General features: G+C 38.9%; 1 protein-coding gene across 1 annotated transcript in view; it reads right to left on the bottom strand.

The window, feature by feature from the left end:
- LOC107228171 (zwei Ig domain protein zig-8) overlaps window positions 1-14,713 on the bottom strand; it is a 208,669-nt gene that overhangs the window by 94,608 nt on the left and 99,348 nt on the right. Inside the window, exon 2 of the mRNA XM_046730808.1 lies at window positions 1,781-2,062. Within this exon, the coding sequence (XP_046586764.1) occupies window positions 1,781-1,937 (157 nt within the window). The 5' untranslated portion in view covers window positions 1,938-2,062. The remainder of the gene's footprint in view (window positions 1-1,780; window positions 2,063-14,713) is intronic.

Genomic DNA, 14,713 nt, shown 5'->3' with positions numbered 1-14,713 from the left:
TGACAATGAATTCATAATTATTACTCGTCATCTCCTGGGGAAAAAATATGGAAGAACTTATTAAACCATTTCTGAATATAAATTTACCATGCATTTGATTACAACTACCAAACGAAGGAAGTTACTGAAACTGAAAACTTTAAATTCTGTACCGAAATTGACCAGTGAATCAGGTTGATTTAGGGTGAATAGTTGATTTAGGATTTTATAGGTGGTAAAAAATAAATTGGGTCCAACTTTTCAGCGGTATCATCTGTAATGGGGGAGATACGGCGGGACTTGGGCAATAGGGTGCAGACCGAAGGTTAATTTGTCCCCAGACCGAATTGCGCCGTTACCGAAACCTTTTCGGTCCGCGAATATTTGTTACAGTTTTGTTGCAGGCTGGCATGAAGAGTATATTTCACGACGTGTCCTAGGCAAGGTTCCGACAGGGGTCGGAGAACCGCTCTCATACTCCAAGAGTCTCGATCCTGAAGATCGACTATGCCGCTGGACTAAACCGTCTGAGAGGCGGCGTTATTGACGCTTGCGTGTTTTTTTTTTCTCCTGAATATCTTTGGCGGTACAAAGTGAAGGCAAAATGAAAGTTAAGAGCACGGAACAAAAACAGAGGTTCACCACGACGTACGAAATATCTTCTAGACGAATGGATAATGTTCTAGAAGCTTTGTCTTGTTATAAAAATAATGTGTTTGAATTATTTTATCCGAAATATGGGTGGGGGTGAGAAATCAGAAAAACCGAAAATCAGAATGACCAGAATTCCGAATTTAATAAACTTGAATAACAAATATGAGAGAACAGATATTATCAGAAATTTTAAGTCCCGGATGGTGACCAATAAAAAACTGCACCTTACCTGAAATTTATTTAGTAGAGGGCTTTATTATCCGAACCGACTTACTTCAGAAAACGTTATTCCAAAAATTCAGAGATGTAGAATTTAATAATGTATAGAGTCAATATTCCAGATAATGAATTTGTAGAAAGTTTCATATTCTCAAATGTCCAAATATTATGAAATTAAAAGTTAGAACTTGATCGTCTAGAAACGGCGGAAAACAGATATCCAGAATGTAGAAGGGTCATTATTCAGAATCCTACAATTCAGAAAGATTGGTATCCCGAAAGTAACCGTATCGATGGCTTACCACCAGAATTTCACATTCCGAGTCTATCCAATTAATCTATTCTAAGTTGTAAAATATTTTTTATACAGAATCAAACAAATTCTTTACTCGATACTTAATAAAGAAGAAAGAAGGCAATGCAATTGGACAACTTTTAGTTGTTAAAGCTGTTGGGTTAGGCCTTTAGAGTGTGGCCAACGATGCGCCTGACTCTTCTCACACATTGCGATTCTTCGTGCTGACGATTCTGATATACTGCAATTCTATATTCCGAGCCTTCTATGAGATTACTATTCGGAGTTCTAACCATTCTGATTCTCGATCCTTCGCATTTGTGAATTCGAATAGATGAAAATTCTACTCTACGATCCATCCGAAGGTTATTTATTTGTGTTTGTGAGCAATCGCATTTGCCTCATTCCGCTAATGGCCTTTCGGAATTTTCACCAATTGTGTATTCTAAATTCTATAACTCCGAATTTCGATACTTTTACATTCCATTTCCATTATTTCTATCTTAATGAAGATTCACCACTGTGTTCATTCGTGATCGTGAGTTTTCGATACATTTATGTTCGGAATTCTGACCATTCTGATATTTGATTTTTCTGATTTTTTACCCGCACCCCCGAAATATGATCACTTGCCTTGGAAGTAGGATTCGTTCCTCGGTTTCCTGGTGGTGGTCCTTTCGTGGAGATGAACCGAGTGATTATCGAACTGATGATGTTGGTTCGCTATGACGATGGAGAGGGTGGCCACTAGGAGAAGAAACCACGGCTCCCACGTCCCGGGTCCCAGCATCGTCCCTTGGCTGTCGCATCCCCCGAAATTTTCTATCGGCTTCGGTATGACCGTTAATCACAGATCGAGCCGGCCTTACGGGATTGCACGAGGATTCGATAAATTTAATCCTTCCGCTTCACAAACTGGAAATGAAAAAAGTTAGATGGGTTTCGTTAATTTGAAAAAATCTTGATTCGTAATGAAATACTGGCATTTTTTCATCTAATGTTTTTTTTTTCTTTTGGGGGCAATTCGGTCTTTATGGTGATGGTCATTGTCTAAAAAAATAACCGTTTTTTCTACATTATATTTATTTTGCGTAATTCACTTTTTCTACAAGCACTTTTCTTGCGAGACTGATGAAATAAAAGGAAAATAAAGCTACTGAATCGACTGCGTTTATTTTTACCTTTTTATTGCTTTTCTGTGGTGATATATGCAAAGGTGAATATTGGATTCGGTAAAAAATGATTTTTTTTTCAATTTCTGTAAATTTGCGTTTTTGGGCTTCTGAATCTGAAACTCACACGACTTCACATTAAAATAATGAACGTGAGAAATTGCCGTGCCACATTTTTTTTCTGAATGTGCTTTTATCGTTGGCATAAAATTCAAAATTTCTGTTTTTGACAAAGTCCCGTGAAAAAATGTGAAATTCATCCGATTTTAGAATCAAATGATGAGCACTAAAAATTGCCGTGTCCCATTTTCTGTGACCATATGCTTATGTAGAAAAATATTCGCTAAACTTGAAAGACTGCGACACAGTTCACAGTATCCTAATAGAACATTTCATAAAAATTGTTTTGAAATGAATAAAATAATGCAATAGTAAACAATGTCATAAAAAATACAGGAACTTTATGAGAAAAAAGAATATTGGTAGTAAAATATCTGATCGTACTTCGAAAAGTATTGCAAAAAATGCTATATTTACGGCTTGTTTTTTCCCTAGGATACATATGTTGGTACAAAAGGCATTCTGAGATTGCGTTAGTAATATTGTGAAAGGGTTCCCGCGTAAATTAAATGCAAATGAACCATAGAAGTCGGACAAAGATGAATCCGGCAAATGCGATATATATTCGGAATGCGTTGTCTGCTGTTGAGATTTAGAGTACGATTGTTTCTACAATAATTTTGGCTGAAGGAGCAACCGTGAATAAACAGTTGATAAAAGAGCTGATTCAAAGAGTAGGATCTGCGGACCTAGGATTCGGACTGTGTGGAAACTCCTAATAATTTATAAGTAAGAACTACTTATCTCTTTCAACCTGCTTTCCAATGCGGTAAGACGATATTTTCTTGTCAGATTCTTCGATCAAATACCTAGCATTTTTGGGTGGCAAACCTCGCGCATGATTCTTCTATTATAATTAACTCTTAACCGCAAGTCCCGAGCTACCGTAATTAACCCGGTTGTTAGCGGAAATTTCAAAAGTTCAGCCGTGACTTAAAGAGTGATTAAGCGGGCTTCATGGTCGGTAGGTATATGCAAACCGCGGCTTCTGCAGACCTTCGCATGCTTTGGCTAGTGTGAGTGAGTCTACCCCGGAGCGGAACTGAGTTTAAACTGCCTTGCGCGGAATATAACGTACAAATGCAGGGATTGCGAAAACAAAACTTGGTCATTTTTTTTTCGTTTTTTTTTTTTTTACTCGTTTTCGCTTCGAATTTACAATGGAAGCGAAATTTTCTTCTCCAACGTTAATTAAATCGGTATACGGAAAAGAAAATTACCGCTGGCAAAACGACGTACCGGCGCAGTTTTCTGTTGAAGTTAATATATAGTTTTTTGCAACACCTGCACGGAAAGTCCATATTTATGCACCATTTACAAGCACCGAAAGTAGTCTTTTATACACATGTGCGGGAAAAACTTTCGCGCATTGCTAGGGGTGCGAGAAAAAAACCTTCGCACATTGCTAGCGGTGTGCGAAAAAGACGGTCGCGCTTTTATCCACAGTTGCGCATTTCGCAAACAGCTGCACTAGCGCCACCGACGGAATAGTTTGTCACTCTTTGCCGTGCTCGACACCGTCACTGAACAGACATCGTGCCGTGGTTTCGTGTAAAAATAATCGCGTATGTCGGACTTTCCGTTACAGGTGTAGCAAAAAATAGAGTTCGATACACGCGCGAAAGTTGGCAATGCCTGTCTCGCGTGAATGCGCCACACTCTCCCTTCAACTCGTCTCCGGGCTCGTGCTGCGCCTTCACGCTTGTGCGGGCATTGCCACCTTCGCGCACTAGTATCGAAAAACACATTTTCGCATAGTTACTGCAGAAATGCTCCGAGTTACTAGATCGACAGTCTAATTTATCATGGAGAAAAGTTGTAGTTACATGAATTGTAGTAATGTCAACAACAAAAGGGCGCCGGTTGCAAAAGTAGCAAATGCAACAGACATTTTTTTACATTCTACGTAAACAAAAATGCACGTGTGAATAAAGCTTGCGCACAGAATTGAGCTAAAATTTATTTACAAGCCACAATGATATTAAAATAGTCAAAAGCTCGCGAGCTTCCAACACGCCTCAAGCATCAAACGATGAACGGAATGTTGAACTTTTATTTTAATACTTCATTTGAGAAATAGCTAAATTTTCGGTAGTATTTGACTCATTGTTAGCAGAATTCTAATACATACCTAAACAATCCTGGAATCTTTAGTTTTCTTTAAACAGGACGTACTGAATAGGAGACACTTACCTTAAATAGTTATATTAATAATTCAACGCAAAATATTTTTCATTGCATTGCATTTTAAGTGCATCCGACGATGAACCTACCAAGTTTTGTATTCTGACTATTGAGTTTGAGGTATGACAGTTTTTGAAAAAGCATATTAGGGAATAAACGTCGTTAATATTTGACTTGACAGCTGATTGTGAACAATTTGAGTTTGCAAGAGCAGGACAATTTTTAATATCGTATCACACACACATACCTAGCTGCAAATTGCTTAAGTACCTTTAGTGACAGCTCGTAAAAAGCCGACCATCATCCAAAAACAAAATCGTCAAACAATTTTAACAATTATAATAATTTCGCACGGCTTCGGAGCTGCAAATTTGGCGAGCAAATGTGCACTCATAAATACGAAAATTTCCCATTCTTTTTATAACCCTCGTACATAATTTCCGACGAATTTTTCTCTTGTTGCTTCCATCGGCATACCTTTTCTTTATATAAGAAATTCTACTGTAAAAATCCTGACCAATCCTAAAAATCCACGTATCAGAATAACGAACCAATCTACAAATTTAAAGAAACTCCTATCATTACCGAAAAAATTCCCTTTCAACGTCGACTAATAGAAAGTCAGTCTTCCGCTAACTCTTCAAAGTTTAACATCAAAAAGCTCTTTGAGCAATAATTCGATTCGTTGACTAATTTAAGTTTCTACACATAATAAATTCGAATATAACTACTGAAACTTTCGGTTTGGAAATTGTATTGAGGTTTCAACTTTGCCGCCGATCCAGCATATCGTGAACATTATTTCAAACATTGTATGTAGTGTTAAACAGTGTTAAAGGATATGTACGAAAGTTTTGGTTGATATCCTAATATTAGTGCTAACAATTTGTTTATGAAAAAGAATCTTTTTTGAACCAGTCACATAAAGACGATGTTGACGTGTGACTCTAGATTCACAGAAAAGAGTAACTAAAAGCCGAAATTCTACTTTAATCGTTTGTCTGTCTTATTGAAAGAGTTCTTGCACACGTGCTTCAGGTTTCAAGTCTTGTCTTAAGTTCCGTTTGTCATTCAGAGTCTCAACTTTTTCAGATTAAATATGCGGAGCGCACTTCGAACAAACTCTTATAGAAAGTCTTCGGTTGGCTTCTTTAATCATGCATCGGAATTGTTGAGTCAAACTCTCTCCTATTTATGTAGGCGGTGAAAGTTCGAGTATTACAATTAACCTTTAGGTCGAGGATACTGTTCATAAATTAGGGATGAAAGGGTAAGGAAGCTCTCGTTTATGAACGAGGATCTAATTCCATAGAGATTTCCGGACAAAGTATCTGCGACCATTATGCGTGTGTGTGTGAGAGAGAGAGGGAGAGAGATTGGATTCGCCATCTTGGATTTTCAAAATTCGATTTCAGATTCGTAATCAGAGGTCCTGAAAATATGTAATTCATATAAAACATGTATATGTGTAGAGTGGTGACTTTCTCGGAAATAAAGTATTGCTTCAATTTTCATCAATTTTTTTAATCAATTTGTTTCTAACAATAATAATTTATATTATATCTCAATAATCACTCTCGGGTTTTGAAAACCTATTAGTATACGATTATAAATAGCAAACAACAGCAAAGAAGTATGTTAAAAAGCTCTCTAAATATACAAAATATGGATATGAAATAGGTGAAAGAACCGTGCAATAAAGGGTTAACTCGACGATCTCTTGCAACCCTTTGGAAGAAATAAGAAGTAAAGTCCTTCGTTTTTACAGCGTTAGCCAGGTTTAATTTAAAAATTGCAAGGTCAGAATCTACTCCGGTGAACTCAGAAACCCCTGAAATACTGGGTTCCGCAAGACTTCGAGATTGCGAAATCAACTCTGCATGAAGGCGGTCGGATATTTCGGAGGGTGGTTTTTGTCATTAATGCAACCAAATGTTATTCAAACGAATAAGCTCCTCCATTGTTGCTTACAAAGTGCTTTGTAATATTAAATGAGACGAACTGAAGCAAAGTTGTACCAATTTAACGGGAACTTGGTTGCACGTGTACACGGGTAGTTCACCCCCTATGTGACATTATTTCGGAAAACGTAAAAACACGCGTCTGCTAATTTTTTTTTCTCTTTCAAATGCAATGAATTGCAGCCAAATACGAGCAACCGTTTTTTGGTTATAATTAATCTGTAACTTTCAACCCCTGTAATTTGTAAACATTTAACCCCATCGTATTCGGACGAAATGCATTTTTCATTATTCGCTGTGGGAATTATCCTCCAATCGGTCTCATTCAAATATGTCAACTGGAAGCATGCGAATATTATATATAATATTAATTATAATAATAATATTATATATAATTATAATAATTACCACTGAGGATGCCCAACTTTGGGGGTTGAATCTACCCCTTTAAACCGTTTTTCAGCCAATAAAAAAAAATACGCGTCTCTTAGATTTTAATGAAGAATAACATATCCCAAAATGAACGAAACCTGGGGGGGGGGGGGAGGCACTTCGATACCTTTCCTTGTGAACAGAAGCGTTGGATAGTTCATCAAATATCCTTTAACGAAATATGTTACTTCAAAATCATCCGTTGAACAGAGCAAGTTCTTCGTCAACCTTCGATTACAGTAGTTCACAAAAGCGTTTAAAATCTTGACGGATTAAATAACTCTCAAGAAATTCCGTGCTTCTAATTATATTGAATAATATTATTTTTTCATAACAATATCCAAACATTATAATTTCAATTCAGTTCAATTTGAATAAAACTAATTATTGTGCTCAATTTAAATAGTGACTAACCTAATTAATAACCTTCAACGTAAGTAAATCAAACTGGCTCCGTATCCATTTTAATATCATCACCGGCGCCTGTTTGGCATTCGTGAATTTTGGGTGTACCTGGCCCGTTGAATTACTTATCTAAATCCTTTTTACGTAATCCACCGACGCCTGCTTGGCATTAATGAATTATCCTTCTTTCTTTTGAAAACCTTTCCACAACAACCCTGTTGTAGGAAATTTATTCAGCCAAAAACAATAATTCATTCACCGTAACCAGAGCAATCGCGAGTAAATAGTGATAATTCTTACCGTAATCAAGCCAGAATCATCAAGATCGACGAAAAGTAAGTGGCGTCTTTTTATCGTAGTAGCTCGTCTTCTCTCAACACGACCTAAACCAAGAGAGGCAAACTTTGCATTCGTTCTCAGGTAAACCGTGTTCAGCAGTTTAGTTCTAGTACGAGCGTTAAATTATTGCGGCGGGTTTGTTCTTTCGTAAATAAACAACAATTAGAGTCAATCCAGCTCATAACACTTGTCATCACGCTACAGTTCATTTACAAGTCATGTGAGATAAGACAATCATGACGTGCTTGATAATCGACAAAACAGTTAGTGGTACGAATTGTTCGGTTCAAGGACGATAATATTCGATAGCGGGAAGCTTTTCGCATATTTTTGGCACTGCCCTGTTCACCGTTTACGAAGAATCCAAGCCAGTAAGACAGTTTTCGTGATGCGATGTTTAAAGTTCGAACACGCACAAAATTTAAGCTTGCATGATAATATTTTCTCAACAGGATATAGTCGTTTCTGTGGAGTATTAGCCTCAGACGTAACTTGGTCGTATTTATCGCTTTGAAGGTAAGCGAGGAAGTTCGTTACTTCCACCCTTGTGACGATCCGTCAAATACCGCCTCACACAGTGTACACAGTAACACCCAAATATCAGGTGGACATAAATTTAGACCCTTTGAAAGCTGGCCCAAGGCTCGCGTTTCATGCCATTTATATCCATTCACTTTCATTCATTAGCTACGCCTTCCGCTTTCTGCGTGAGTAGTATGAGTTTTCAAAATTAGGTAATTTTTATCAGTATATACTATCCCAATATTAATCCAATTCACCTTCAGAAATGTTCTGATTTTTTATATCCATTTTTCACATTTTCAAATATATGGTATTTCTGTAAGGGCAGGGCTTCACACGAACAGATACCAATACATACGTAAATTTTTATACCCACATGCGTGCATTCAATCCCTCACATCCATTCACGAAGGAACTTCCGAAAGTAACGTTGCATGGGCACTCGACCTTTCAATTTACGCGATTGCTGTAAGCTCGCGTATCTTACCCGTGTAACGAGCACCGATCCGAAAGGGAGAGATGTGAAGAGAGATGAGAATTAAATTGGAATAAATTGCATAATTATTATGTCCTTGGATTATGTGTAGCAAAGGACAAGGAGCATACACTGTATACATTTGAAGAGATGAAAATAATGACAGTACTATTGCATGAAGAATAGTACAAGTATACAAAGTGTGATGACTTAAAGTTTATAAACAAGATGCACAATATTAAAATTAATCAACTGGATTGGAAATGATTTGATTACTTTTATCCAAATATTATTGAGAGTAAAAGAACTAGTGGTTGTGTAGCGGAGTCTTGAAGGTCTTGAGAACACAGGATGTCCCAGAACTGAGTACACAAAATGATAGGAGTAATAGAGGAGGTCGAGTTAAGAAAAATATTCTGATGAACATGCGGTATCCGAAGATGCGTTCACGAGATACGATTGATTACAAAATCCCGCTAGGCTTCGTTGTGTAGGTAACCGAGTACACACGCAAGTATCGGTTAGGAGCAGTCTTAGGCAACATTTACTACTTTGTATAATTAATTACATATAAATTACAAATTACATTGGTAAAACGAAAATACTACAATTACAATTGTAATTTTTAATTAGAAAAATTCAAATAATGAATTAAGAATGTAATTATTACCGGATCTTATTCTAATTACAAATTACAAATGTATTATGTATGTCATAGTTGAAATTCTTGCGATAAAAAGGGTAAAATAATTAACACAGGACTTGGGGAAAAAATTGAAGAAGAAAAGATTACGTTTATTGTGAATATGAGAAAAAGAAAACCGTTGGGATCACCGCGTGGCGCAAAAGATTTCAGCACACTAGCACAGGGAAGAGAAACCAAAATACCATTTAGTTTGTGTTGACTTACAGCTTGACTAGGTCAATATCGGACACACAAAAGTGCCAATATTTGAATCCATTTTTTTTAGCAGTATTTTGGATGTAATTCATTACGTAAAGTAATTAGTGGTGGCCAAGACTGCTCCTAACCGATGTCTCCTGTGTACTAGGTTACCTACATGACAGGGCTTATTGGGATTTTTTTACCAGTCTTATCTCGCAAACGTGTCTTCGGAAACCACATATTCTACAGGTTTATTTACTCGACGCAACTTCCTCTATAACCCCTATCATTTTATGTAGTTAGTTCTGGGTAGGTCATTGGCACTCCTCGTTTTACCGTGTTCCCGTTAGTGTCCTCCACCACTACGTGGCGCTAGTAGTCACCTGCTCTACCCCCGACCCCTCCAACCGACCCGTAAATCTGCTCTTTGCGTTTTTTATCATTTTCGTTGCGTTGTTTCTAACCTTCATGTGACCAATAGGAACGCATTGTGATAGGTGACTACTAGCGCCACGTAGTGGCGGGGGACATTAATGGGTCGGCTTGCTATACAAGAATCTCGTCAACTGCCAGGGGCCCGGTTCTGAGACACACTGTATTATTATATATTGCGATGTGGTATTTTATAGGTACCCCGTCACATGGGTTATAATAAAGAACCTCTTCTACAGAATAGCGCCCAACACAACGAAGCTGTGTCAACAGCGTCATACCGTCAGTTACTAGGTACAGAACATCGCGAACGCGACTCCAGGTGGATACATGTAGCGATTATGAAAAGGTCCATGCCTGGTGTACGTCGCAAAATGCTCAAAGCAGATCTTCAATGATCAGACTTCTCGGGCAAGAGCCGAACCATAGAAATAACGCTACTACCGTTTGGATACGTCGTCGATGGGCTGAGCTCTCCGTCGTCAACACTTGTCAGCCTGGAGCTGAATCAACCATTATACCGCCTGCTATTCCGTCAATTATCAAAAGGAACGTGTCTGTTTGTTACACACATTTTATCGAAGGGCTGCAGCGTGAGGGCAAGCCCAGAGTTCGTAAGTGTTGGACTTCGTCAACCTGGCAGATTCCACATGGGTATCTGGTATGAAGGCCATCGCCACCAGGATGTTTCGGTACAATACTTGTCTTGGACCAGTACTGAGCTGCACCAGTTTGATTTTTTCCACAATACCATGAGGGGTAAGCCTTCCTCTCTCACGCATAGCGCGAAGCAGCTGACCTCAACCTCCTTAAGTATCGCCTAACGGATCGATAATTCAAAATATGACCACGAAAGAGGAGAAGACGAGCGAAGATGGTACCGCCCGTCTTACCTGTTGACTCGTCGCACGTGACCTGCTGGTCCAATTAGCGATCGCTCAGGACACGGAGACAATCACGTGACAGCTTAGCAGGACGCTGAAAATTGGCCAGAATCGCCAGAATCACCGCTCGACCCGGCAGATTCTACGTTCAACGAGATTACATCGCAGACGTGCTTTCGTTTCGCTCAATGTTACTTATCGTTACTTCAGTCTATCACATATCGCTTCTTTTAATATCTATCGGTTTCCTTCTATAATTTTTTTTTCTACTGTACTATCTCTACCTCTCTCTATATCTCATCTTCTGTTCTGGTAAGTGAGGTTTTCTTTTGTTATTTTGTGAAGCCACGAGGCTACTTGCATTATATCTTTTCTCTTTCCTTATCTTTTCTCGCAATTTACTCGGCGTGAGCCACGTGAGCTCGTACCTTATCTTTTCTTCTCTCCCCTAATACCGGAAGCAACTTCGTGACTGGTTAGCGCTTACTTAATTATTTAATAGCGACTATTCCTTTAATTTCTGGATCTTGCTTTGTTGAGTTATCTAATTGTCTAATACCGTTGAGTAGTAGCGCTTTACTATCCATTTGCTCGTGCTTGATTAGAATATCTTTAACTGCCATACTTTACTTGAAATTGACTATCTATTGATGCTCATTAGTGATTACTAAATTGTTTACCCTATAAATTCTCGCAACTTATCTCTGTTTCTTATTGTCTTGTCTCTATCTTTTCTCTTTATTTTCTGATTTGATAATAAGTTGCTTTCTTATTCAATATCTTTCAGTAGTTAATATCGTAAGCGTGCCATGTACGCGATTTTATATCGCTGCGCGGCATCATACGTCGTTCTTCGACTTTTGAGTATGGCGCCGTATTGAATAACATCTTTTTTGTTGTGAGTTATGAATTAATTTACACGTGTTGTTGATTGATTAATATTTATTGGATAACCATACAAAGGTCTTCGTTATCAAAAACTGAGACCAAGAAGAGAGTACAGATCGATACAAGAAATAAAAGATCTTAACCTAATCGATATCTCTCGATGACGGTATAAAACAAAATGGTGGCTGGCGCCAGATTCAAATAGCATGGAAATCATATTTCTAATACTCCCACTTTTCATGGTATCTTTCGTGCTGTCATTCATTTCAATCATTCCTATTATCACCAATTTCTTGTTTATACTTTATCAGTCTTATTAACGTTAGCAGAAATACACTTGGTTTGTTGATATCGAAACTTATCTTTAAGCTTTAGGAACTATGTTTAATAGTTTACGAAGTTACAAAATTGCTAAACTTGCCAGTGGTTTTGTAAAGATCTCCGCTTGCTGTTCTTCAGTAGGATCGCTAAGTAAGTTAAAAAATTTCTTATGATACATCTTGCGAGCAAAATTATATTTTATGTCAGTGTGTTTTAATCGCTGGTGAAATTCTGGATTTTCAAGAAGATTGATCGTGCTTTGCTTTTCCATCTTAACCATAGGTTTTGCAATTTCTTCGCCAGTGATCTCATAAACCAAACGTTTTAGCCAAATTAGATCTTTGATTATCTGAACCGCAGCTATATAATCTGATTCAGTCGTTGAAAGCGCAACGACTTTTTGTTTCTTCGAACACCCTGAGATAGTGCCTTCACCTAACTTGAATACGTAGCCAGTCGTTGATCTACGTGTTTCAACATCGCCTGCGTAATTAGCATTCCTGAAAGCTAGTAATTTTAGATCCACGCCTGCTTTGACATTAAACCGTAATTCACGTCTTTCTTTCAAGTATTTCAGAATTTTCTTAACAGCGTTCCAATGAATTTTGTCAGGTGATTCTAAATATTCACTTACGGTACTGAGCGTAAACAGCATATCCGAACTGGTCCCTATCGCCAAGTAAATCAGCGAATAAACGACTTCTCTATACGAGGCTCGTAATCCGCTCACTCCTGTCTGCCATGTACCAGTATGTTCAGCTCCTGATGCTTGTCAATAGGAACTGCTACAGTAATCGCATCGTCCATGCTGAAACGCTCAAGGATCTTCTTAGCATAGTCCATGTAGTGAAGGAAAATAGAGTCGTCAGTGCCACATTCTATCGGGAAATCTAAAAAAAAATTAAAATTTCCAGCAGTTAACTCGAACTCCTTCTTCAGTTCAGAGGGCAACGCATTCACACCATCGCTGTTCGACGTTGCAGCCAGTCCATCGTTTATGTAGATGGCCAAGATTAGGGTACTTTCATCCTGATTATTGGTGAAGACGCACGAGTCTGACTTCGTTGGTTGTAGGTTGAACTTGCTCAAGGAGTTGAGAGCATCTGAAAGCTTGTTTTAGTCCATACAAGTTTCACTCCAGTTCGTAAATATGTTCTTTTCCTTTCTCGTATCCTTCTGGCTGCTTCATGAAAATGGTTTCTTTGAGTTTTTCATTGAGGAGAGCAGTTTTTATATCGAACTGCTTCAAGATCATCTTTCTCGATACTGCTAAGGCCAAGATGACTCGGATTGAGTTATATTTGACGATTGGGCTAAAGGTGTCATGTCAATGGACCCGTGCCCTGCCTTTGGCACCAAGTCTAGCCTTGAATCTATCGATTTGTCGATCGGGGTACCTTTTCAACTTGAATACCCAACATTTGCCTATCGCGTTCCAGTTGCCTTCAGGTCTCACAATACTCCAAGTCTTATTTTTCTTCAGTGATGCAACTTTTTCGCCCATCGCGCACTTCCCCGGCGCCGCATATGGCGCGTTGGTGGCTTCTTGATAAGTTTTCGGCTCTTCTTTTTCTGCTAGAAGGACAGTCTCGGGACCGACACCGTCTTGGTATCTACTTAGATGCCTGATCACGTTTGTGTCGAACAAGGCTCTCGCAGCCGGAGGTCTGGGGATGCTTGCTCTTGCTCTTCTTCTGGTAGTTCAAGAGCATCGTTAGCCGAATCCCATTCCCTTCCACCATTAGACTCCTTATCTGCGAAGGGAACTTCAGGCTCCTCATCGCCAGACAGACCTGATTTTTGAAGTTCTTCTAGAAGCTCGTCTTGAAGCTCATCTTGGAGTTCTTGTAACTCGTAATCTAGTGGTTCGACAGCGATTTCTTCTATAGATTCGTAGAAACGTATCCGTTCCGATTCTGCGACTTGCTTGAAGTCATCTGGGTAACGGTAGTCTTCTCTGAACTGTACCTACGTCTCTTCTGGGTTTCACCTTGTCCGAGTCTGGGAACCAGATTCTAAATCCCTTTACGTCTTGGTCGTAGCTCACTTAGTATCCCTGCTCCGTGTTGCAGTCAACTTTCTGGCGTTTCTGCTTTGGAATGTATGCGTATGCAAGTGCTCCAAAACTGACTAGCTCATCCAGCTCAGCAGGTTGATCGGACCACAGCTCATACGGAGTCTTTCGATGAATGGTCCTTGTACCTGTGTGGTGAAGAAAGTAAGCTGACGTATTTACAGCCTTGGCCCACAGTCTGACGAAAAGATTCCTTGCGTGTATCATAGCCCTCGCAGTCTCGACAAATGCGCGGTTTCCCTCTCCGCGAAGCCGTTCTATTCCGGAGTATAGACTACTGTCCTCTGATGTCATATCCCACGATTTATCAGTAGTTCGTTGACCTCGGAATTTACAAATTCCAAAGCGTTATCTGTTCGCAGAACCCTCATGTCTCTTCTGAGTTGATTTTTCGCCATGACGACGATATCCATGATTCGCGCAACAGCCTCGGTATTGAATCTGATAAAATATACAGTTCTTTAGTGAGAG

Source organism: Neodiprion lecontei, chromosome 2 (genome assembly GCF_021901455.1).
Source record: "Neodiprion lecontei isolate iyNeoLeco1 chromosome 2, iyNeoLeco1.1, whole genome shotgun sequence".
Classification (NCBI taxonomy): Eukaryota; Metazoa; Arthropoda; class Insecta; order Hymenoptera; family Diprionidae; genus Neodiprion; species Neodiprion lecontei.
The sequence above is the reverse complement of the archived record's forward strand: the minus strand, read 5'-3'. Positions and strand labels throughout refer to the sequence as shown.